This window comes from Heteronotia binoei, chromosome 1 (genome assembly GCF_032191835.1).
Source record: "Heteronotia binoei isolate CCM8104 ecotype False Entrance Well chromosome 1, APGP_CSIRO_Hbin_v1, whole genome shotgun sequence".
NCBI lineage: Eukaryota > Metazoa > Chordata > Lepidosauria > Squamata > Gekkonidae > Heteronotia > Heteronotia binoei.
In genome coordinates, this window is record NC_083223.1 from 117,020,637 (window position 1) to 117,045,514 (window position 24,878).

General features: G+C 46.7%; 1 protein-coding gene across 16 annotated transcripts in view; it reads right to left on the reverse strand.

Annotated features, from left to right (window-relative positions):
- Window positions 1-24,878, reverse strand: part of EPB41L2 (erythrocyte membrane protein band 4.1 like 2) — a 159,783-nt gene that overhangs the window by 47,216 nt on the left and 87,689 nt on the right. For all 16 annotated transcript variants that reach the window (XM_060239360.1, XM_060239351.1, XM_060239316.1 and 13 more), the window contains exons 5-8: window positions 21,991-22,033; window positions 11,765-11,840; window positions 7,175-7,393; window positions 5,654-5,741 (exon numbers count right to left, since the gene is read on the reverse strand). In XM_060239360.1, coding sequence (XP_060095343.1) covers window positions 5,654-5,741; window positions 7,175-7,393; window positions 11,765-11,840; window positions 21,991-22,033 — 426 coding nt within the window. The remainder of the gene's footprint in view (window positions 1-5,653; window positions 5,742-7,174; window positions 7,394-11,764; window positions 11,841-21,990; window positions 22,034-24,878) is intronic.

The following is a 24,878-nucleotide window of genomic DNA, read 5'->3' on the forward strand; positions in this document are numbered from 1 at the left end:
GCTCCTCCCTTTCGATTGCAGGGCTTAACAAACTTGACCCGAAGGGGAGGCGCTTGATCCTCAGAAGTCAGTTCTTCTGCCAGCTATCCTACCTCCCAAGTAATAACTCCAAGAACAACAGGAGAAAACTTCTCTGGGGAAAACATAACAGTCCCCTCCCTCCAGAGCTTATCCTGAACCCTTACTCAAGGGGCTCTAGCAAGGGACCTAGGAACCCAAAACACAGTGTCCACCTCCAACTCCGAAGTCCCAGGACAAAGCTGATACTCCCCCCGACACAACTGGGTGGGTAGGACTGGACCTCTCCGGGACCACAGAGAAGGAAGACTTCACGGTAAGTGAATAGAATCTTCCGTTCTCCAGTGGTCCCAGGAGTGGGCCAGTCCTCACTCTTGGGACATAAAAAAGCCGAGTCCCTTGGTGGGCACTTCAGCTTTGTCCCGAGACCACGTGTTGGAGTACCTTCCTACCAAATGCAGCCTCAGCCGAGGCCGCCTTATCAATCCTGTAGTGCTTAGTGAAGGAGTGAACCGACTTCCAAGTTGCTGCTTTACACACTACCTCCAGGGAAGGAAAAGCCCTATAGGCTGCTGAAGTGGCTGTTCCCCTGAGGGAGTGAGCTGTCACCCTGACCGGTGGCTCCAGGCCTTTTACCTTGTAAGCTTCCCAAATGCACCCCCTAATCCACCTACTAATGGTGGAGGCTGATACCTTGCAACCATTGTTTGAAACCCTAAAGGAAACAAACAAAGAGTCAGATTGACGAAACCCTTTGGTCCTGTCCAGATAGAAACTAAGGGCTCTACAGACATCCAAACAGTGCCACAACTTCTCTGTCTCGTGAACTGGATTAGGGCAGAAAGAAGGAAGCACAATGTCTTCCGCCCTATGAAACCGTGAGCTCACCTTCGGAATGAATGCTGGATCAGTGCGAAGCACTACTTTGTCCTGATGGAAAACGCAGAGATCCTTATGTATCGACAGAGCCTGAAGCTCTGACACTCTGCGCGCCGATGTGACGCCCACTAAGAACGCCACCTTAAAGGTCAGCAACTTAAGGCTACACGACGCCATAGGCTCAAAAGGCTTGCCGCACAGCACCTTCAGCACCGTGTTTAGATCCCAAGAGGGGAACCTATGCACCTGCGGTGGATTAACCAAAGCCACCCCCTTTAGAAACCTCCTGATATGCGGGTGTGCGGAAATAGGCTTGCCCTTTCTGGACCCTCTAACCGCTGCTATGGCTGCCACTTGTCTACGCAGCGTACTAGTGCTAAGGCCTTTTTCTAGCCCCTCCTGTAGAAAAGAAAGGATAACAGAAACTGAGGCCTGTAAAGGATCTTCCCCCTTACTTGCACACCAGGTATGAAAAACCTGCCAGGTAACATTATAGCTCCTGTTAGTGGAGCTCTTCCTTGAAGACAACATGGTGTCTACTACCTTAGAAGAATAACCTAGACTAATCAACTGCTGCCACTCAATCTCCAAACAGTGAGCTGCAGCATCTCTAGTCGTGGATGATGCAGTTCGCCTTGGGACAGAAGATTCTCTCTCAATGGAATTCGCCATGGCTCCCCTATCGACAGGCTTTGAAGTTCCTGGAACCAGGCTCTCCTGGGCCAAAAGGGGGCCACCACAATCACTTTCGCTTTCTGTTCCCGGACCCTCTGCAGAAATCTCTGGATGATCTGGACCGGAGGAAAGGCGTACAATAGAGTCCTTGGCCAGTCTGAGTTCAGAGCGTCGACCGCTGCCACTCCTCTGCTTCTTGTCCTTGACAAATACTGAGCCACTTGGTGATTGTCGTCTGAGGCAAAAAGATCCACTTCCGGCATCCCGAATCTTTGACAAATGTCTCGAAACGTCTCACGATGAAGAGCCCATTCCGACTGGTCCAGTGATTGCCGACTCAGCCAGTCTGCTACCACGTTGTCCTTTCCTGCCACATGGCCATGTGAGCTCCCCAGCCAAAAAGGCTGGCATCCGTGGTTACTACCACCCTTTTGGGCTCCCGCAATTCCTCTCCCAAGGAAAAGCGATCGGTAGTTTGCCACCATTCGAGATCTTTTAACAGATTGGCTGGTAATGTCAGTGAAATAGGGCTTTTGGTACTTATCTGCTTCTGGAAGGGTAAAAGGAACTTCTGGAGAGGTCTCATGTGGAACCGTGCCCACTGAACTACATCCTGGCACAAAACCATCATTCCCAGCAACTTTGCCAGCAGCATCAACTTGACTCGCTTCCGGTGCTGGACTTCTAACATCAGCTGCAAGATCTTTGACTGCCTTTCTGGGGTCAGAAAAACCCTGTCCAAGCTAGAGTTGATCTGAACCCCTAGATGTGTCAGAGACTGGGAAGGTTAAAGCCAGCTCTTCTGAATGTTTATCACGAACCCATGGGATCTGAGGGTCTTTATGGTCAGATCCAGGTCTCGTTTCGTTTGCTCCGCCGACGGGGCCATGACCAGAATGTCATCCAGAAATGGAAACAGAGAAACCCCTTGTAACCAGAGGAGCGCCACAAGGGTGACTAAGAATTTTGTGAACACTCTTGGCGAAGACTTTAAGTCAAAGGGCAGGGCTCTGTACTGGTAATGACACCCGTCGTAGGAGAAGCGAAGAAACCTGCAATGTCCCTTGGCGATAGGGATATGAAGGTAGGCTTCTGACAGATCTATGGAGGCCATGAAGTCTCCCCGTTGGACAGCCAGTAGTATGGATCTCAGAGTCTCCATCCGAAACTTCTTTGTAACTACCGACTTGTTCACCCACTTCAAATCCAATATTGTCCGAACGTCTCCGTTCTTTTTGGGAACTACAAAGAAGACTGAATATGTGCCTTGAAATTTTTCCAGCTCCGGGACCGGTTCTATGGCTCCTATCTGAATCAGATGGTCGATGGCCATCAGCAAGGTATGATGTTTCTCTAGAGACTGAGCTCTCTGTACTTCCAGGAAATGGCGTCGTGGAGGCGAATAAAATTCCAGGGAGTAACCGTTGATAACTGTGTCCAACACCCATCTGTCTGAGATTGTTTGATGCCACACGTGGGAGAATCTTTGAAGCTGTCCCCCTATCCGACTTAGGTCCAATGGACCCGCCCAGTCATGCTGATGTAGGCTTCTTCTGTCCTTTAATGGGTTGACTTTGTTTTCCACCAAAGGAAGCTCTGCCGTCTCTGGTCTTTGGTTGCCACTTTGTTCCGTATTGCTTGAAGGGGGTTTGTCTTGAGTCTCTCCGATTTCCACGAAAGGACTGAAATCGTTGTCTTGTTCTGTTATCACGTCTCTTGGAGGGCAGTACTTTTTTCTTATTCCTATCCTCTATGAGGTATCTATCTAGGCCCTCCCCAAAGAGTGAGGCCCCTTTAAAGGGAACCGCAGCCACTTTAGCTCTAGCTGAGGGGTCCGCATCCTAATTACATAGCCAGGTATTCCTTCTAGCCGTCACACTAGAGGCCATGGCCCTAGCAGATAGTTGAACTGCTTCAAGGGTAGAGTCTGATGCAAAGGTAGTAGCTAGCGTAATTTTCTTAAGTGAGTCCTTAACATCCTTAGGCAGATCCTCCCTCTTAGCTAGATCAGAGAGCCACATGTATGAAGCCCTACAGAAGAGAGACGTGGTAGCTGACACTTTTAAGGAACTAGCAGAAGCTTCAAAATCACGACGTAAAGCCTGCTCTATACGCTTGTCTGTCGGATCCCTTGGCATCCCATCTGCATCCATAGGCAGTATGGAGTTAGAGGCCAAACTGTTGACAGGGTCATCTACCACTGGTAGCTTCAGCCTCCTGGTCGCCTCTGGGATGAAGGAGAAGAACTTAGAAAAATTTGATGAAACCGTCTTAGGCTTGGCTGGATGTTCCCACTCAGATCTGATTATAGAGGAGAACCCAGAGGGCAAAGGAACCTGTAGAGGTTTTGAACCTGACTTGGGAATGATATCCTCTATTGCTGCAGGGAACTCAGCATCCTCCTCATCCTTAGATTTTGGAGTATACTGTATCTGTAAAGTTCTAATAACTTTTGGGAGTAAGCGCAGGAAACAGTTTGGAGTGAGCAGAGGCTGCCCCCTCCTCTTCCTCAGAGAGTTCCCCAGTATCTGGTGACGAAGAGCCATCAGACAAGTCAGAGTCCTCTTCTTCTTGATCAGAGGACACGGGATGCAACTCAAACCTACTGCACTTGGGAGGCCTTATGGGAAAAACTTTCCTTTTCCTTATCTACCTCCCTGTGTTTTTGTTTGGCTGCCCTCTTAAGTGAAGGAGTTGGGGTGGCTGCAGAGGCTGCCTGAACCTCTTTTTTTTTTTTTACCAGCTCTTGAGTCCAAGCAAGAAGATTAGACTTAGCTTCATCTGCTGAGATATCAGTCTGATGATCTTCTGTCCCCTCTTCCTGTGCTGGGGAATCAGCCAACTCCAACTCACCTGTTCCCTCCTCCAACATTGCTCCCATGGGAAATCTAGTGGAGGCGGCCATCTTAGAATGAGTGGCCCTATAGAACACAAGAAGCATATGCAAAATGGCTTCCATTCCCGCCAAAAAACCTTCCCGCCCCCACCAGCATTAACCTGGTTTTAACTCCCTTTCCCTTTCCCAGGGGCCATATCAGATAGGGCCACCCCTCCTGAATGCAGGAGTAAACAGGAAAGACAGCAGGAAAGAAGGGAGTGAGGGGTGGAGTGGGGGGGGGAGGCTGAGAAAAAGGCGTCTGAAACCCAGAGACCTTCAACCCCCATCAGCTTGAGCCGCGGGAAAGGGGCTTGGGTCAGGTCTAAAGACCTCCTCGCCCCCTAGGGACCCTCCAGAGGGTTCCCCCCCCCCTTTTTCCAGGCTTACCGCAGCTTCGAGTTCCCTTCCAGGAACTATCGCACCGATCGCACTGTCTGCGGTGCTTTGGGAGGGCAGCGTGAAACTCATGAGTCCTCTCCCTTCGTCCGGCTCCCCTCTGAGCCTTCCCTTCGATTTGCTGCTCCGCAGGCCCCCGGGGTTGCCGGAGTGCCTTTGCTGGGAGCTGAAGGGGAAGATCGGTTTACAGCCCCAGGCACGCCTGCCGAGCTGGGAGGAGGCCGGAAGATGAAAGGGCGCGAACGCTTGCCTCTGCTGTGAGGCTATTCAGGCGCTCTCTTTCAGTGCAGGAGGGATTGCTCCCTCGAAGAAAAAACAGTGGCTGGACTTTTCTCCCTTGCCAGGAGATTCCTTTGCCACTGAGATCAGGTAATTAATCATTGAACTTACTTTCCTTTTTTTTAAAAAAAAAATTTCGGGTCAAGAGCCTCAAAGGGCTCTAAAGCACGTCCTGCTTCGATTGCAGGGCTAAACAAACTGACTTCTGAGGATCAAGCGCCTCCCCTTCGGGTCAAGTTTGTTAAGCCCTGCAATCGAAAGGGAGGAGCTATGATCCCAAGAGTGAGGACTGGCCCACTCCTGGGACCACTGGAGAAAGCAACAGACATATTAACAGAACAGGAATGCACAATGTTAAATTAATAAGAGACCAAAAACCTACGAAAAGCAAGAAGAAAAATATAAATGGAAAGCATAGATATTTTTGAGAAACAATGAACTACTAAGAAAAAGGCAAACATGATAGTCAGAGGCTACATGGAGTACTTATGCCTAGCGCATCTCTTTTATAGAAGCAAAGACCAATACCTTGGCATGATGTAAATCCACTCCATACATAGAAAGCCTTTTTGCATTTTCTAAGAACTGGGAATCTGCTTGTGCTGGTGTCAAACCTCTGGAAGTATTGAAAGAAGAAATAAGTCAAAAGAGGAAATCCATATGAATACCATCATAAGAAATTGGCTTGCTGAATCAAAGCAAAGGCCACACAGTCAAGGATTCTAACAGCAGCAAGTCAGGTCTCTCTGAAAGGTACAACAGTAATTGTCAAGCATCTATCATTTGGTAACATGCACCACTGATCCTGTGGGAAAGCTCTTGATTAGCTGAATTTATGCTTAGAAATAGATTTTCAGAATAGATACAAATCTTAATAGTACTCAAACATAGCCATAAACATTCAGTAACAAAAACAGGAACAACTCAAAGATCCAGGTCCTTTACACCTGATGGCTCTATACAGAAAGGCAAATAAATGCCTGGGACCAGACTGGGACCCGAGTAACATAGTTACCCATTCTTCCTACAAAACTGCTTATATGTTCAAATATGCATTGTAGACCTTGCTGTATATGTTGCCATTTCTGGATGTCAGGTGGGTGCTGTAAGAAAAAGGGCCTTTGTCATGGTCACACCTAACCTGCAGAATACCAGCTTTAATGCTATCTTGGTAACTCATGAGCCTTCTGCTGTGAGGTGATACTTATAAATTTATTTCATGTTTTAATTATAAAGTTATTATATTTATTTATTATATGCAGATACAGAAACATTTTAAGAAAAACAAGTAACAGAACAAGGATCTTGAAAGCTCCGGTTTCTATTATTTCATGTGCTGGCAAGCATCCAGTATGCTATCTGAGATAATGCTTTGCTAGAAATTGCTTCTGGAACTTACCCCAAAAGCCCTTGATGTTGATTAGTAAGATTCATATCTTGTTAAAGAACAAAAGGGCCATCTTACACATACATACTTAAACAGCAGCAAGTTTATTGAAATACACACATAAAGCTTACACACCAAATTTCAATAAACCTAAAACTTTCTGATTTTGACAAGAATGTACTGGTCCATAATGCTTTATCACAGTGCATAAAACCCATCAGCTACTACATTCAGTTTAAAGTAAAACACAAAACACTGTAAGAAAGTACAATTCTAAGTAAAGATACAATCCATTGACTTCAATGGACTTAGAAGGGTGAACCTCTGCTTAGAATTGCATTGACAGATGCTTTGCAACCACAGTTACAAAAGTTCATCTTGACAGCAAATAATCACTTGCTCATAATATATGTTTAAGTTCTATCTAAAGTTCTTCCTCCAAAGTGCTTATTGCTATTTTTATTGGCTAAAGAAATGGACCCACCTTTGGCTGACTTTTAAAATAAAGGTCCACTGAGTCTTTAACAAACAGCAAATTCTTTCAGCTCGAGCTTTCCTAATTTTTTTAAATTAAGGGTGTAACAAAATAGAAAAGGCATTCTAGCTCTTAAGAGATGGTGCCAACAATGGAAACTTAACTCAGACCTCAAGAAGTGACATACCTATGAGATTTGTGCAATTCTATTACTTTCTCCTCCATCTCTTTTGTCTGGTTGGGTGCAAACTGGAATTCCCCAATGTAATCACTGTTGTGCTCCTCTGTATCATAGTCACCTAGTTCAGCTTGCAGAGTATATGAACCGAGAAGAGCATGAGTCACAAAAGAACATGGTAGGCGGCCAGAAGCAATATCCTGACGAAGCTGTAAGCATAGAAAGTACCTAAAAGAAAAATGGAGATTTATGAGACATTTCATGTTTTTGACATGTCAGGAAAGGGACGTTTTAACTTATTACTGAAAGCATATTTTTAAAAAGTAAAAATATCTTGGAACAGGAACAAATAGTGCAATCTATTCCTGAAATAAATGTTAATATACATTTTATGAAGTACTCTAGCACTAACATGCTTATTTCCAGGGCAAAAGTAAAAAGGCCGATGGATACAGGTCATTTTCATATTCTATATTACTTTATATAATATTCAAGCCAGAATATATAGTAAGTTGTTTAAATTGTTTTAAAATATGGTCATTCAGAAATAAAACTTGCATATTTTGAGAAGCTGATTAAATAATAATACACTAATGAAATAGTGAATTAGAACATTTACATTAGAATTAGAACATTTAGTGAATTATTTATTTACACTGCAGGTCACAACAACAAAACCAAACACTACAACAAAATAATTAAGCAAAACAAAATGAAACCACTCAAGAGAACAGCCAGAAGTAGAATAAGTAAAAAGATATCAATACAACAAACAAGCCAATTAAAGAGACAAGGCATAAAACAAATACAGCAGTCTAAAATTACATTCACAGAATAGGCCCCAGGCTAAGAGTAGACCATAAAGCCCCCCCAAAAGTCCCATAAGAACAGTCCTGTTGGATCAGACCAGTAGTCCATCTAGTCCATCATCCTGCCTCACACAGTGGCCAATCTGGAGGGTCAACAACAGGCCATAGAAGCTAAGGCTTTCCCCCTGATGTTGTCACCTGGCATAATTCCCTCTAAGCTGTGTTAGGGGGCATTGGCACACATATTTTTAGCAGGCAGCTCAGGGATTTCTGCTTCAGTTCACAAGGCATTTTTTCTTCTCCTATAAACAATGGAGCATGGGGGGAACCTACCTTTTGGGGCCCAAAGAATTGGATTCCCTGGTTTAAATAGGGTCACCAGATCTGTGCTGGAAAATACCTGGAGACTTTGGGGGTGGATCCAGGAGAGGGTGAGGTTTGAAGAGAGGAGGGTTATTTATTTATCTTTGTATCAGCATGATACAATGCCACAGAGTCCACACTTCAAAGCAGCCATTTTCTTCAGGGGAGCTGATCTCTGCCAGCTGGAGATAGCTAAAAAGCGGGAGATCTCCAGGTCCCACCTGGAGGCCAGCAACCCTAGGTCCAAACTTTTTGAAATCTGTAGAGATTTTTTGAGGAGAGGCACCAGCAGTTTTGCTGCAAATTTGGTGCCTCTACCTCAAAAAACAGCTCCCCCCCCCCAACCACATTATAGCCTATGTGGCCCATTGATGGTCCCCATAGGCTACAATTGAGCCACGGAAAGGGGAAATGGTTTGGGTTTTTTGCACATCTGTTATGCTTTTTAGTATGATCTGTAAGCTGCCTTGAGTCACAGGGAAAAGTGGGATATAAATATTTGAATAAATAAGTAGTTTAGGCAGGTTGATAATTGGACAGGCTATTCCTAGCCCCAAAGAGGTCAACTTAGCCTTGACCAGGTCCAGGGGCTTTTCTGTCCTGGCCACTATTTGGTGGAACAAGCTTCCAGTAGAAATCAGAGCCCCGTGGAGCCTGACGTAGTTCTACAGGGTCTATAAAATGGAGCTGTTCTGCCAAGAGTTTGGCTGAGGTGGTGGACAAAACATCATATGGCCTCCCTGCTTCAAACAGCTCTAGCTTTTGCCTCATGGGGCTACTGACATCTGTGTTCTGCTCCAGTTATATAGCCACATATAGGATTTTTTTCTGTCACCATTGTGGTATTTTAAATATTTTTATCTGATGTTTTAACTTGTAATTGGTTGGTTTCTTTTATTGTAAGTTTTATATGTTGTTATCCGCCCTGAGCCCATTTTTGGGGAGGGTGGGTTATAAATAGAAAACAAACAAACATTTAAGCAACTTACTGTTTTTTAGATTAGGCAGAGTTCTTGATAGTGAGTGTTCCTCCTTTGTTATACTTGACCTGTAACACTGGTTGTCATATTTTACTAAAAAAAACCCTAAAGCCACCCCCCCTCCAAGTGCTGGGTATGTTTTCTAAGGCTCAGCATAGGGCAGTGGTCCAAGGCCAAGTCTACCAATATAGCAGAAAGGGGTGGCTAAACTTACTCTCTGGAGGGCAGGTCTACCAGTATAGTGGAATGGGGTGGGTAGATTTGTTCTCTAGAGGCCAGGCTACCAATATAATAGACTGAGGCAGGTAGACCTATTTTCCAGAGAGGCCAGTTCTACCAATATAATGGAAAGGGGAGAGTAGACCTGTTCTCCAGAGACCAGGTTTAGCAATATAGTGGAAAGGGCTGGTTTGATTCTGTTTTCTCTTGACAATTCTGTTTTCTCTTGTAATATTTCATTCATTCTTAAAACATAATTTAAATATAATTTAAAATATTTATTCTGAGATTTTTACAAGGTTATGGAAATAACCTTCTAAAAAACTGATTTACATGATAGTCAAATTTAGACTCATTTACAACTTTAATGCTACCAGCTTTTTTTTGCTTGCAAGGTAGAATTTATACTACCACTGTGGAGCTTAGAGGGAACACTGCCTCCTGACACTGGGATTCAGAGGCTGACTCCCTCTGAACATGAAGGTTCCTTCAGTCACTATGGCTAATAGCCACTGATAAACCTACTCTATACAAAACTGCCTAATCCCCTTTAAAGGCTGTCTAGATCTGTGGCCATCAATATATTCTCTGGCAGTGAATTCCACATTTGAATCACTCTCTGTATAAAGTAGTATTTTCTTTTTCCTGTCCTGAACCTACTGCCTGTCAGTTTCATTGGACGACCTCAAGTTCTAGTATTTTGGAAGAAGGGACATAAGTTCTGTTTGTTAACTCTCTCTACCCAAACATAATTTTATAAACCTCTATCACATCCTGCCTTAGTCAGTTCTTTTCTAAACTGAAAAGTCTCAGCCTTTCCTCGTAGGAAAGGTGCTCCAACCCCCTAAAAATCTTGGTTTTTCCAGCTCTGTGCTGTCCTTTTTGACATACAGTAATGGTACACAGTATTCCAAATGAGGCCACAGGGGCATTATAATATCAGCCATTTTATTCTGAATCCTTTTCCTAATAATCCCTAACATAGAATTTGCTTTTTTTTTATTAAAGCTGCAGGACACTGGGTTGACACCTTCACTGAGCTAGTATCTACTATGACCCCAAGATGTTTCTCCCCTTAGTTTCATCAAGTTCAGGCTCCATTAGCCTATACTTGAAGTTGGGATTTTTTGTCCCAGTGTGCATCACCTTGCACATTTGCTACATTTGTGGAGATCCTCCTGTTGTCACCATGCTGAATAATTTTGTGTATTCTGCAACCTTTGCCACTTTACTATTCACCCCAAGTTCCAGACCATTTATGAAGAAATTAAGTAGTACTGGCCCTAATACCAATCTTTGTGGGACCCCACTGCTTACTTCCCATTAGTTAAAAGCCTGGGTAAAGAGAGATGTTTGTGCAAGGTATCCCGTCCTCAAGCACTTTATGGCTTGGAAACAGATGTGCAGCTGGTATGGAAACCAAACTATACCCCCTCTCTTGCATTTGGAAATGTTCTTTCAAAATCCTTTATTATTGTAACTGCATGTCATCACATCACTCTTCCCATGAAAAATCAGTGTAGCCATTGAATCCAATCAATTCCAAATACTAGCAAACTGGGACATAAGAAAGGAAAATTGTCTACCAGCACTACTCTTTTACTTCACTTAATTGTTTAAAATAATATCAACTAGGCAGTTCAACCATAAGAATAAAAGCCCCTAACTTAAAGTCAAAAGGAGTATTTCCTGGAACTAGTGGTGGACAATATAGCAGTTCTAATTCAAGTGTTTGCAGTCATGTACAGAAATATAGATATACATCTTATTCCAACATGTGGTACCTTAGCACACATCAAAATAAATGCCATTTGTTGAAAGCTTTTTTTTAAATGGGGGATATGTTCCTCCTTCCATACCCCATGTTGTTGAAAAGTCATTTTTCAGGTAGTTCTCCTTTTTTGTCTTTTCCCCTAAAGCCTTTCCTCAATTATCAACAATGATCCATTAAAATCATCTAAAGAAATCCTTACAATTCAGTTTTAATTGTTATTTGAACTTTCAAGCTATTGTGGATTTCAGTCCAAGAAAGATACTTTGGAATCCAGACCCAAGAGATATTACTGTTAAAACATTCATGTTTATAAATATAGAATATGAACTAATTGTGAAAATCTATGCCTCTTGTCTATGATAGCCATTTTGCATGATGTAGAACATCACAAGGATTCTTCCATAATTATAAAAATATATAATTCAAAATAAAGTAGTTATGATTGATAACATACCGGGTAATGTCTTCTGTTAAAAGTGAAGGTTCAGGTGGATAAAATTTCACATTAAACGTGAATAGCCAGGGTAAATCTGTAATTGGAAAGTTTAATGAGAAACGCAAGATCAACCATGCCTAATGAATGTTACATGGAAAGTACCACACATTGGGTTAGGTACCAGCACAAGAGTTTGGAAAGGTTCTCTGGTCTTCCTGTCTCTCCCCTCCCTCCAGCATTCATTTCTAACCTCAGGAAAATTTATTTTTTTTGGGGGGGGGGTATCACAGGAATAGGTCAGGAAGCTGCTATGGGGAGGGGGAAGAAACAAAATCATTCCCTTCTGCCTCTTCTGTTAGAGGAACTCTACCCACACAAAAGGCAGGGGAGAACGATTTTGCCCTCTTCCTCATCCTTATGGTAGCCCCATAACCCATGGCTTTTACTCCATGTGGATCCTGTGAACCCAGCAATAAAGTTTCCTGGAGATGAAAATGGATGCTGGGAGGAAGAGAGCCAGGAAGAGAAACAGGTTGCTTACCTGTAGCTGATGATCTTTGACTGGTCATCTGTGCAGCCACACACTGGGTACTGTGCCTGTGCGGTGCCTCTCTTCAGAAATTTCTAGAGCTAAGATTTTTGGCGGGCTTTCCTTTAGCCCCAGGGAGCAGGCATCCACTGCGCATGCCTGGAGCTGAGGGAAACTCCGCTTTCACCTCATTCCTTACACTACCAGACTATCAGGAGAAAGAAGAGGAAGAACAATGAATGCCAGCAGTGAGGAAGGATGGATGGGCATGTGTGGCTGCTCACACTCAAAGATCATAAGTTACAGGTAATTAACCTGTTTTTTATCTTCGTGGTCTCTGTGCAGGCCACACACTGGGTGACTAGTGAGCTGGTATCCCTTGGATGGTGGGTGTTGGCTGTGAACCGAGTAAATTCATAAAAAAGAACAGGCAAAATCAGTGTAACAATGCATTTGCATTGAGGTCAAAAAGACAACACATGAGAAACTATTCATTCTTTCAGATGTATCTCCAGACAAGGTGGAAAAATGTCCCAATGCATAATGGAGATTACAGAGAATGCAATAAAGATTAACCGTGGAAAATGGATTGCAACATTGCCTGTCCAAAAGCAGCAACTTTTCTAGCCTTAACATCAAGAGCATAATGAGTGACAAATGTGGATGGAGTGGACCATGCAGCTGCCACACTGATGTCCTCAAGGGGGATTCCAGCACAAAAGGTGGAGGACATCAATACTGCCCTGGTGGAATGACCCCTAGGTGAAAACGGGGGGGGGGGGGGATGTTAGGGAGAAAAAACTAGAACAAAAATGTTATATAAAGGGGGAGAACAAATCTTTCCTATGAAGAGTCATCAACAAAAAGAGAGAAGGGGAAAACAGCCGGAGAAACAGAGATATCCGTTCAGCCAGCAGGCGATAAAGAAGGAACTGAGGTGGAGGTGGTGTTTCCCTCAGCTCCAGGCATGTGCAGTAGTTGCCTGCTCCCCAGGGCTGAGGTAAAGCCCACCAAAAATCTTAGTTCTAGAAATTTCCGAAGAGAGGCACCGTGCAGGTGCAGTACCCAGTATGTGGCCTGCACAGAGACCACGAAGAAGATCCACAGCTGCCAGATTGTGGGATCCAACACAATGAGACACTATACCCATAAATGCAGTCACTACCTACATGTTTCGGTACACATACTAATGAAGTAATTAAAAATAATGGTTGCATTTTTATCCCATCCTTCTTTCAAGGAACTCAGGGTGGTATAGATGGCTCTCACTTCCTTAGTTTATCCTCACAATCACACTGTAAATGAATTAGACTGAGAGAGAGGCTGGTCCAAGGTCTCCCATTTAGCTCCATGGCTGAGTAAGAATTATTCTGTTATCACTACATTATTTTTAACTGATGTAATATTGTTATTTTTCTCTATTATATCTGCACTCTATGGTTGCACAGTTTTCCGTAATCCCAGTCCATTGCTTTCTCATCATATGATGGCGTCCCAACACATGACTGCATTATACTATGTAATCCACTTTGAATCTCAGTGACAAGGGTGGACTATAATTGTAGCAAGTAGCCATGGGCACAATGGTCACTTCCAGGTTGGACTACTGTAACTCGCTCTACGCTGGCTTGCCCTTGAAGCTGATCAGGAAACTGCAGCGAGTACAGAATGCAGCAGCTCGTCTGCTGACTGCATCATCTGTACAGGTGAGCATATGGCTGGCACTTCGCTGCCTGCATTGGCTGCCTATAGAATACCAGGTCTGTTTCAAGGTGTTAGTTCTGACTTTTAAAGCCTTGTGTGGCCTGGGACCAACATAGCTGCAGGACTGTTTTTCTCCATAATGCCCTGGAGGTTGCTTTGTTGGGCCTCCCAAGATCTTGTTAGCCTTTCGTAGGGCCTGTAAAACTGAGCTGTTCTGCCAGGCTTTTGGATGAGGTGGTGGGCATCTATCTATTAGATCAGTTGGCCTCCCCTGCTGTACCATCTTACCATTCTACTAGACCATCTGCTGTACTATTAACTAAATATTGTAATTGATTTTATTGCGATTTTATTATCACCTATATTGATGTACCTCTGAGCCCCCATGGGGGAATGGGCAGAATAAAAACAGGTTTCCTACCTGTAACTGATGATCTTCGAGTGGTCATCTGTGCAGTCACACTGATGGGAGTAAGGCGCCTGCGCCGATCTCGATCGGTAAACTTAAAAAGCTGCGGATTTCCGCGCCGACGTCCCAGTGCGCATGCCCAGGAGCCCCCACCACGCATGCTCACTGAGACGGGCACGGACATCCCGCCAGTTCCTTCTGACCGCCACGTCAGCCCAGTGATGGACCGGTCGCAGCGGGGAAGGAGGGCGGGGAGTGTGACTGCACAGATGACCACTCGAAGATCATCAGTTACAGGTAGGAAACCTGTTTATCTTCTTCGTGGTCTCTGTGCATCACACTGATGGGAGACTAGCAAGCCAAGACCATACCTGGAGGCGGGTGCCACGGTCCATCAGCAGGAAGCAGACTCTAACACCGCTCGGCCCAGCGCCGATTCGCGACGGCTTCGTAGGTCCAACGCGTAGTGGCGTACGAAGGTATGTCCAGAGGACCAGGTTGCAGCCCTGCAAATGTCCTGCAGTGAGACGCCTCGCATGAAGGCCGCTGAAGTCGCCATCGCTCGGGTAGAATGGGCCTTGATGGGCCCAGGTAAGGGCCTCTTGCGCAGCAGATAACAGAGCTTAATAGTCTCCGTTATCCATTTGGACAGCCTCTGGGCCGATATTTTATGCCCCAGGGAAGGCTGGGCGTAGGACACGAAGAGCCTAGGGTCTTTCCGGAAAGGCCTGACGCGGTGCAGGTAGAAGGCTAGCGCCCTCTTTACGTCCAGGGCGTGCAGCCTACGCTCGTCCTCATTAGACGGGTTGGGAAAGAAGACTGGAAGGCACGTCTCCAGGTCCAGGTGAAAAGCCGACACTACCTTCGGGAGGAAGGTGATATCGGGCCGCAGACGAACTCCCTCCTCAGAAAAACATAAGTAGGGGGGATCGCAGCGCAAAGCTGCCAGCTCCCCCACTCGTCGAGCCGAGGTTATGGCCACCAGGAACGCCGTTTTCCAGGCTAGCAGTTGAAGAGGACACGTAGCCATGGGCTCGAAGGGTCTCCCCGAGAGGGCTTGCAGAACCAGAGACAGTTCCCAGGCGGGCACCAGATGTTTAACAGCTGGATACAGTCTGACAGCCCCTCTGAGGAAACGTTTAGTGTCCGGATGGGCAAACACAGTACGCCCATCCACTTGCGAGTGGTGAGCAGAAATGGCCGCAAGGTACACGCGAACAGAGGATACCGAGAGCCCCTTGTCCAGTAAGGAGAGTAGGAAGTCGAAGACGATCGGCAGGCCCGCCGTCATAGGGTCACCCGTACGGGAGGAAGAGAAGCGGACGAACACTCCCCATTTATAGGAGTACGCTCTACGAGTGGAGGGTTTCCTGCTATTCAGCATCACAAACTGGGCCCTTTCCGACCATGACCTTACTGGAGCCGCCAAGCCGTCAACTTCAGTTGCGGTATGTCGTGGTGTACCACCTGCCCTCCGTGCAGTAGCAGCAAGTCCGGGGCCTGCGGGAAGTGGTGGTACACCCCGCCGGTCAGGCGGAGGAGCAGGGGGAACCAGTGCTGTCTGGGCCACCAGGGAGTTACAAGGATGCCCTTCGGCCGCTCCCGGATGACTTTCTGGATCACCCTGGTGATCAGGGGCAGCGGGGGAAAGAGATAAACCTTGTGCCTCGTCCAGGGCACAAGGAGGCCGTCCCCGAGGGACAGCGGATCCACTCCGCCCCTGCAACAGAAGAGAGGGCACCTCCTGTTCGCCCTCGTGGCAAACACGTCGAGCTCCGGGAATCCCCACGTCAGGAAGACAGGACGCAGAAAAGTCCAATTGAGCTCCCATTCGTGCCCGGCGGCGCCCCCCCGACTGAGGAAGTCCGCCTGGGTGTTCAGGTTCCCAGGAAGGTGGGTGGCGACCAGCGAAGCCCCTAGGGCGATGCACAAGTCCCACAGAGCTACGGCTAGGCCACAGAGTCGGCGGGAGACCGTGCCGCCCTGTCGGTTGACGTACGCCATAGCTGTAGTATTGTCCGTAAGAACTGCCACCGTTCTGTTCCGCAGGAACTTGTGAAAGGATCTCACTGCGTGAAAGATCGCCAAAAGCTCCAGGAAGTTGATGTGATTGCCTGCCTGGGATAAAGCCCATCGGTCCCCCACACAGAGTCCGTTCATATGCGCCCCCCAGCCCCACAGGGAGGCGTCCGTGGTGATGGTGAGGGTCGGAGGTTCCTTGTGAAAAGGAGCCCCTTCTAATAGATGGGCCTTCCGCGTCCACCAGTCGAGGGAATGCAAGATCTCCGGGGGAAGCGACAGGCGGCGTTCTGGCGAATCCCTCCCGGTCTTGAAATGAGCCAGAAACCATAGTTGAAGAGGCCTCATGCGAAGCCTCGCGAAGACCAACACCGCTGTGGTGGCGGCCATGAGGCCTAGTAGGCGCTGAAGCTGGCGAGCGGTGGCCACAGGGCACTCCTGGAGAGCCCTCACCGCCCGAATGATGTCTTCCGCCCGGTCCGGTGGGAGGAAAGCCCTGCAAACCCTGGAGTCCAGAATGGCACCGATAAACTGGACCCTCTGTGAGGGTTGGAGACGGGATTTTTTGTGGTTCACCTGCAGGCCCAGGTTCTGCAGCAACGTGAGGGTAGTGGTGATGTGACACAGCAGAGTCTCTCGAGACGGAGCGACTAGCAGCCAGTCGTCGATATACGGAAACAGGGTGATGCCCAGAAGCCGTAGAAACGCTGCAATCACGACCATAGTCTTTGTAAAGACCCTGGGGGCCGTAGAAAGGCCAAACGGGAGGGCCCGATATTGGAAGTGATCCGAGCCGACAGAAAAACGAAGGAATTTTCGGTGGAAGGGATGAATAGACACATGAAAGTAGGCGTCCTTCAGATCCAGTGTGGCCATCCAATCCCCTTGGTTCAGGAGGGGGAGGATGTTCGGCAAGGATGTCATCCGAAACTTGAGGTAGCTTATGAACAAATTTAGGGCCCGGAGGTCCATAATGGGCCGCAGGCCACCATCCCGCTTGGGCACTATAAAGTATCGGGAATAAAAGCCTAGGCGGTGCTGGTCTGAAGGTACGCGCTCGATCGCATCCTTCTGAAGGAGGGATACGACCTCTTCTTTCAACACGTCCGTAGGGGTGGTGGAAACGAACGTCGGTGTGACCGGGCGTTGACAAAACTCGATGATATAGCCTCTTCGAACGATGCCGAGGACCCATTTGTCCGTCGTAATAGTCTCCCAAGCTTCCAAATATGGGAAGAGGCGGGTACGGTACAAGGAGGGGGAAGGGAGGAGGGCCGGGAAGCAGTCAAAGGCCCTGCTTGGGTTGCTTGGAACCCTTCTGCCTAGAAGACTGTCCAGCCGGAGGAGAATACTTTGGCTTGGGCGTATATTGCTGTTTAGAGTACGGGGAGGCAGACTTGGGGCGCCATGATTGGTCCGGCGACTTGGGAAACGGTTTCCGGTTCCAAGGTTTCGGTGTCTGTCGTTTGGACTGAGGTCGTGCCGCAGAGACTCCCAGGTTCCTCGATGTTTTGATACTCTTATCTATTTCCTGCAACACCGAGTCGGTGGTTGCACTGAACAAGCCAGAGCCGTCGAATGGTAAGTCCTCTATATAGGCCTGGGTATCATGTTGGAGGGCCGTGGACCTAAGCCAGGAGTGGCGACGAAGGGCAATAGCAGTTGTAAGTGTTTTCGCGCAAGTGTCGCCCGAGTGTTTGGAAGAGTTCAGTTGTTGCTTTGCTAGCAACATACCCTCTTTCTGCAGTCTCCGGAGGGCAGTTTTAGTTTGTTCCGGGAGGCTAGGAAGAAGTGTGGACACCTGGTCCCAGAGACCATACTGGTAACGGCTCATACAGGCCGCGTAGTTGGCGATTTTGAAGCCCAGCGAACCTGTAGAATACAGCCTTCTGCCTATGGAGTCTAATTTCTTCCCCTCCTTATCGGGAGGAGTGGAATGCGTCTTCTTGGCGCGTGAAGACGAAGAAACGACAATGGAGTTAGGACGAGGGTGGTTGTGCAAGAACTCTGCACCAGCTTCCTGGATCCGGTACATATGATCCAGGCGTCTAGACGACACAGGTGTCGAAATGGGTTTGTCCCATGAGGCTTTGGCGGTGTGCATCATGACGTTAGTCAAAGGTAGCGCCACTGCGGTGGAAGTATCCCTCTGAACGATATCGAAGACCGTGTCGGTAACGATCGGTTCGGGTTGCACAGTGGTGAGCGACAGTGACTGCGCCATGCGCTTTACCAAGTCCCCATATGATTTTAAGTCCTCCGAGGGGGAGATGGGCTGCTCCTCGAAGGTCTTCGGTGAAGGGGAGGGTTGTCTCGGCGAAGAGGTATCCTGTTCATCAGCCGATGAATCATGCGACCTAGGTGATCGCGCAGGTGACTCCGAACGATCCGAGAGATGCGGGTCGGGTGGAGACACCGGGGTCTTTGGTTTTGGCTTCTCTGTTGGGGCTCGGTGCCGAACTGGTGATGAGGTGTCCTCGACGTCGGGAGCCTTCGACACCGACGCGGAGGCTGTGCGACGCGGGGGACGGTACGACGTCCGAGACCGGTAGGAAGCCTCGGAAGATTGGTCCCAATCAGGTTGACGAGGAAGGAGCCACGGGAAAGAAGGCTGCATGGGGTAGGCCCCATATAAATATTGCCACTGTCTCTGGTCCCATGGAACCTGGGCAGGGTCTCGGCGTCGAGGGGATCGGCTCCTAGGCGAACGGTCCTTAATGTTCTCCTCTCGGTCCCGAGGGGGTGGACTGCGGGGAGCTCGAGGGCGAGGCCGAAACGGTGGTTCGATGTCGGGACGCTGGCCGGGCTCGATCTCCTGGTCGGAGTCGGAGGAAATGACGAGCTCCGTCGACATCGAGGTGATTGGTCGAATCGGCGAGGCAAGCAGCTTAAGCGGCGGTATGATCGGAGCCGTCGGGTCCTGCGGAGAGGTGGGAGCGATGAAGGACGAGGATTTAGGCTTTGGCTTATCCAGCCTTTTTGCCTTCTTCTTCTTCTTCTCGCTCGCTACGCCCATATCCTCTTTAGGCCGCTTAGCTGGCATAGAGGAGTCCGACAGAGGGGCCGAGGCAGCGCGTTTGGCGTGCCGTTCGGCGTCGGAAAGCGGGCGTTCGACATCGACCACCGACGATGTCGACGTCGATGGTGGGTCGGTAACGACGGGCTGGTCTGCCCTCTCCGCCGATGAACAAACCGGAGACAGAGTTTGTTCCATGAGGGCCGCCGCAAGTCTCGCTGCTCGGTTCTTCCGGGTTTGTCTCGAGAATTTTGCACAGTGTGTGCAAGAGTCTGGGCGATGCCGTTCTCCCAAGCACAGGAGGCAGAGTGAGTGCCCGTCAGGTGGAGCTATCTTGCTCCCGCACTTGGAGCACCGCCGAAAAAATCCCCACCGCCTTTCCATGCGCCAGAAGGCGGGAAGACGGGGAAGAGGGGGGGGGGAAGGAGCAAAATTAACGCGCTCCGCCCGAACGCCCCCGAAAAAAACACTAACACTAACTAAAACCTAAAACTAACACTATAAAAACTAAGCTACAGCTAGCTATACTAAATCCAAAGAAAGGGAAAAAAGTTCACCGACCGAAGCAAGTAGATCGACTGATCAGCGCGGCGGTCAGAAGAGAACTGGCGGGATGTCCGTGCCCGTCTCAGTGAGCATGCGTGGTGGGGGCTCCTGGGCATGCGCACTGGGACGTCGGCGCGGAAATCCGCAGCTTTTTAAGTTTACCGATCGAGATCGGCGCAGGCGCCTTACTCCCATCAGTGTGATGCACAGAGACCACGAAGAAGATTAATAATAATAATATGATTTTTAGATTGTAACAAAATAAAACCACCATCATCCTCATGGATCCTCATGACTTTTACACTAGGTCATTCCACACTCACCATAAGACCACCTATAATGTCAATAGCCACAGACTGGATAGCAATAATCACACATCCACGGCACCAAAACAATGAAAAAACAAGGTTCCACAGTATGGATCCTCAGGGTCTATGCACAGGATTACCCCAAAATCACCAACAAATCACATATGTCCATGGGCAGAGTTGGGACTAGAAAAGTCACTGAGGTGGTACAAGCTCTGCCATGGACACAATATGTGATTTTATGGTGATGTTGGATCCATGCTTCAAAACCTGATCCATGCTTCAAAACCATGTTTATACAGCATGGTGTCGCCATGAATCTGTGATTTGGAACCATGTTTTTTCACTGTTGTGGTGCCATGAAGCCATGCATGTGTGATTTGCTATCCAATATGTGGCTACTGACATTATCGGTGGTCTAAAGGTGAGTGTGGGATGACCTAGTGCAAAAATCATGAGGATCCATGAGGATCTGTGCTTTCTAAATTGGTTATTGCACTGCTGCGGTGCCACAAATCTGTGGAGGCATGATATTTGTGGTGTGGCCTGTAGTCTAAGATATGGTCTACAGTATGATTATTTTATTTTGTTTCAATGTAAAAATCACATGAATTCATGAGGATCTGTGTAGATCCGACTTTTACTCCCCAGCCTTTGCACCTGTTTGCATCCTCTAATCTCCCCCCCACCAATCTACACACAACCTGGAGGGCAGGCAGAGGGGCATCTCATGGAAGTCTTCTGTGATTTGGCTCTAAGAATGCATGACAGCAGCTGTGCACTATGCTGGGGGCACCTGCTTTTGGGGGCTGTAGCTCAGCCCCCCAAAATCCAATCCTTACCAAGCTTAGAGAGCAGGTACAGGAGACTCTGCTAAAGAGTTTGCCACTAGTTTGGCATCTCTGGCCCACTTGCAGGCTGTTCTGCCCCTTCCTGAACCAAACAAACCAATGAACCACAAATCAGTTTGGGAAATTAAATCATGAACCAACAAACTAGGCAAGCACAAGAACCATGAATCAGCACAAACCAGTTTTCCTGGTTCATACCCATGCCTAGTAGAAAGTAAATATGTATCTAAGCAAGTGTTAAAACGAAGGCTTTGTACAGTCTACACTTCTAGCAGTTTATCAATGTTATCTAATTCTCAATATGGTCCTATCTATAGATACTTAACTCCAGAGACTGAAATCATGAACAAACAAGACATATCTATCTAAAAAGCCTGAGAAAAGCCCCCAAATTACAGAAAAAGCTGAAACCTAAAACAATTTTTAGGGTTAATTTAGGTGGTTAATTCCCCCAAGTGAAGGGGGTTAGGAATGAATGTCCTCCAGTTTGGTCCTCCAGTTAAGTGTGCAGACTCTTATCTGGGAGAACCGGGTTTGATTCCCCACTCCTCCACTTGCACCTGCTAGCATGGCCTTGGGTCAGTCATAGCTCTGGAAGAGGTTGTCCTTGAAAGGGCAGCTGCTGTGAGAGCCCTCTCCAGCCCCACCCACCTCACAGGGTGTCTGTTGTGGGGGAGGAAGGTAAAGGAGATTGTGAGCCGCTCTGAGACTCTTCGGAGTGGAGGGCGGGATATAAATCCAATATCATCATCTTCTCCGAGATCTCAGCACTGTGAGGATTGCTAAGCAACAGTATTACCAGCCTTCAAACCTTAGTTTCTGTCAGTAAAAAGCAGATATACTCAGCCACAGAACTACTTACTTCGAATTTGCCTCTTGATTTCTTTTAAAGGATCAAGCCAATTCTTTTAAAGAAAGAAAGGGGAAAAGGACATTAATTGTGGAGAGGGTGCAAAGTGCAGAACATTTAACATGAATTTTTAATAAAGTTATATGCAATTAAATAAGTCTAATTTATCAGGCTATATAAAACTATATTACAACTTTCTTTCTCCTGCATACATTTTTCACTGGAAAGTTCCTGTTTTCTTAGAACAATCCTTGTAAGCCTTGAAATGAGTATAGAACTCTAATCAAACTTTTCAAAGAAATAATTTCTACACATACAGCTCCATTTAAATAAGAAACCAATGATTATGTCCCCCTACACATTTGCCTAAAATCTGTGAGAGGCGACTGGGCATACAAGATAAATTTCTGATTCCACACAAAGGCAAGACTGCCCCTTTGTTATATAATAGTTATAATGTTGCCAAATATATTGTGCAACTTCCCTTTCATGAGATTTTGTGAACATACATGGTGGCAACATTATCTAGATCAGAGGTGTCAAAAATCCATCCCCCACAGGGCTTCTATCCGTTCCATGAGGAACTGCCAGATGTCTACTTCCTTCTCCCTCTCTCCTACTTCCTTTGTCACCATTTTTATATTTCTCTCCTGTGACTGAGGCAGCTGAGCAAAGTAGCCTCCCGCTCTTTCCTTCTTCCCCCTTTTCTCTCAATCAAAGCTAGAGCTGTGCCAGGCTCTCTCAATCATACAGCTGAGCTATAGAGCCAATCTCCTTCATTGACTGAGGCTCCTCCTCCCTTGGGGAAGAGGAGGGGAGAGGGAAAAAGCTGGTGGCTGCTTTGCCCAGGTCCTTCAAATCACACAGGTGACATACAAAAAGCATCTTTAAGAGCAACAGTTTTATTCAAGGAAAGCGCTTTTTGCCTTATTACAGTGTATGTGTGTTTTGTTAAGCTCATTTTGCCAGTGCTCTTCTGGGTGCAACTGGGTTCCCTCCCCCTTTTCACTGTATTCATGCCCTCATGATCCAGTCTTTCGCAGTAGGAAAGCAATGTGAACTTTTTAGATGAGCAGTAACAACAAATTATTTAGATGAGGAATAGCAACAACGTGGAATAGGCCGAGAGTTTAAATGTGTCCAGCACATTTCCTTTGTATACTGGGGATTTTAAACCTAGGCTTCCCAGATAGTAGGTGGATACTGACCAGTATACATTGCTGTCTCTCTATTCTTGCACTCATAGGAGAGGCAGTTATTCCAGGTAAACACATAGTCTAATGTAAAGACTACAGTTTGCAGGTAAACACATAGTCCTCAGTCTGTGTACTAGTGCCTTCACATGTTCTTAAGCAGTACACAAAACAACTTATGTACAAAAGCTCACAATGCCCAGCCATTTCATGTTTTCCTCTGGGTCCTGGGGTACAGAGCACTGACCATGAGATTTCTGTGATGAATGTCAATAAGTCAAAAGTTTGCAACTTAGAGATACACACATGAACAGCATACTCAAGATCGTTACTGCATGGATACTGTCTCCAGATTTTGATGCAGTAATTCAGAGCAAGAGTTGCCAGTTATCAGAGACTGTTAAACAAAATATTGCAAACGTGCTAATGGTTTAAGCATGTTTTATTTTAAGTTAAAAAAAACTTTGTGATTGTCTGTGCCCTTTATAAATTTATATCTCCGTTACCTAGCATTACATTTTATGACAAACATGATCCAGCCCGACAAGGTCTCATTTACGTCAGATCCAGCCCTCATAATAGATGAGTATGACACCCCTGAATTCTAAAACTTTTCATAATGAGTATATGTTGTAAGGCTTGAACTTCACCTTATGAAGACAAATAATTGTTTAAACAGCCTGGGCACTGTGTTTGGTTTGGGAAATTTGCAGAGAAGAAGCTGTAGGTAGAAGGGGTATGATTAAATTATCTTCCCATTTGGAATCCTAATCCCATGTGTATCACCAAGATACAGGACAGAAACCTGGTGGGATAAAGCAACAGCAGGGGAATAGAGGCAGGCAGGGAAGGTTTAACTACTCAATTTATCCATAATTTCTACTCTGCAAACTGTTCCTTTCTGAGAGCAGAGTAGTAGTTTTGGAGACCTAGAAAACCAAACTGTCCACATAACATGCAGTTCTTAGCCATAGAGTACTAAAATATATGCCCAGGATTTTTAGACACTCATAGCTTCGCATTAAAAGGAGAATAAGAAGCATACTCTCAACAAGCAGTTTTAAGCAATTTTCAGAAACCCAGTTTTACATAAAACAGGGTCACACTTACATGTAAAAGGGTGCTCATCAATGGTTAGTGCATGTGCACAGAGATGGAGTGATGGGTGACCATTCAATACTACTACAGGTGACCACTCAATAAGCACCAGTTGCAGGTAAGTGCAACCGTGTTTTCATCATTGTGGTCCGGCCTCTGATTAAGTGGGCGCTCACAGGAGCACAGCTCCTGAACCTTTCTGAGAGTTCCTCCTCCTCCTTCCCACCCTGTCCATTGAATAGTAGGTGCAGCTGCACAACAATCCTGGATGAGTTACATCACCTATTTTTTTACAAAACAACCCCTGATTGTGGTCACTCTGCAGTCCCATGGGAGAATGGTAAGCTGACTTGCAATCATAAGTGAAAGGCAGGTATGTGTTCTTAATTGAATAAAGTATGTTGCTTAGTTGAGTAAAGTCTCTTGATGGGCTATCTTGAGCCAGTCACATTTTCTCAGCATAATGTACCTCACAAGGTTGCTACGACAATTGTTTTCATTGTGAGAAGTTAGAGGAATCCTGAAGTAAGAGGCTCACAGTCGGGACATAGATTTAGACAAACCCAGGAAAAGACACTCCACTGTGGAACTGAGTGAGAAATGGAAGGA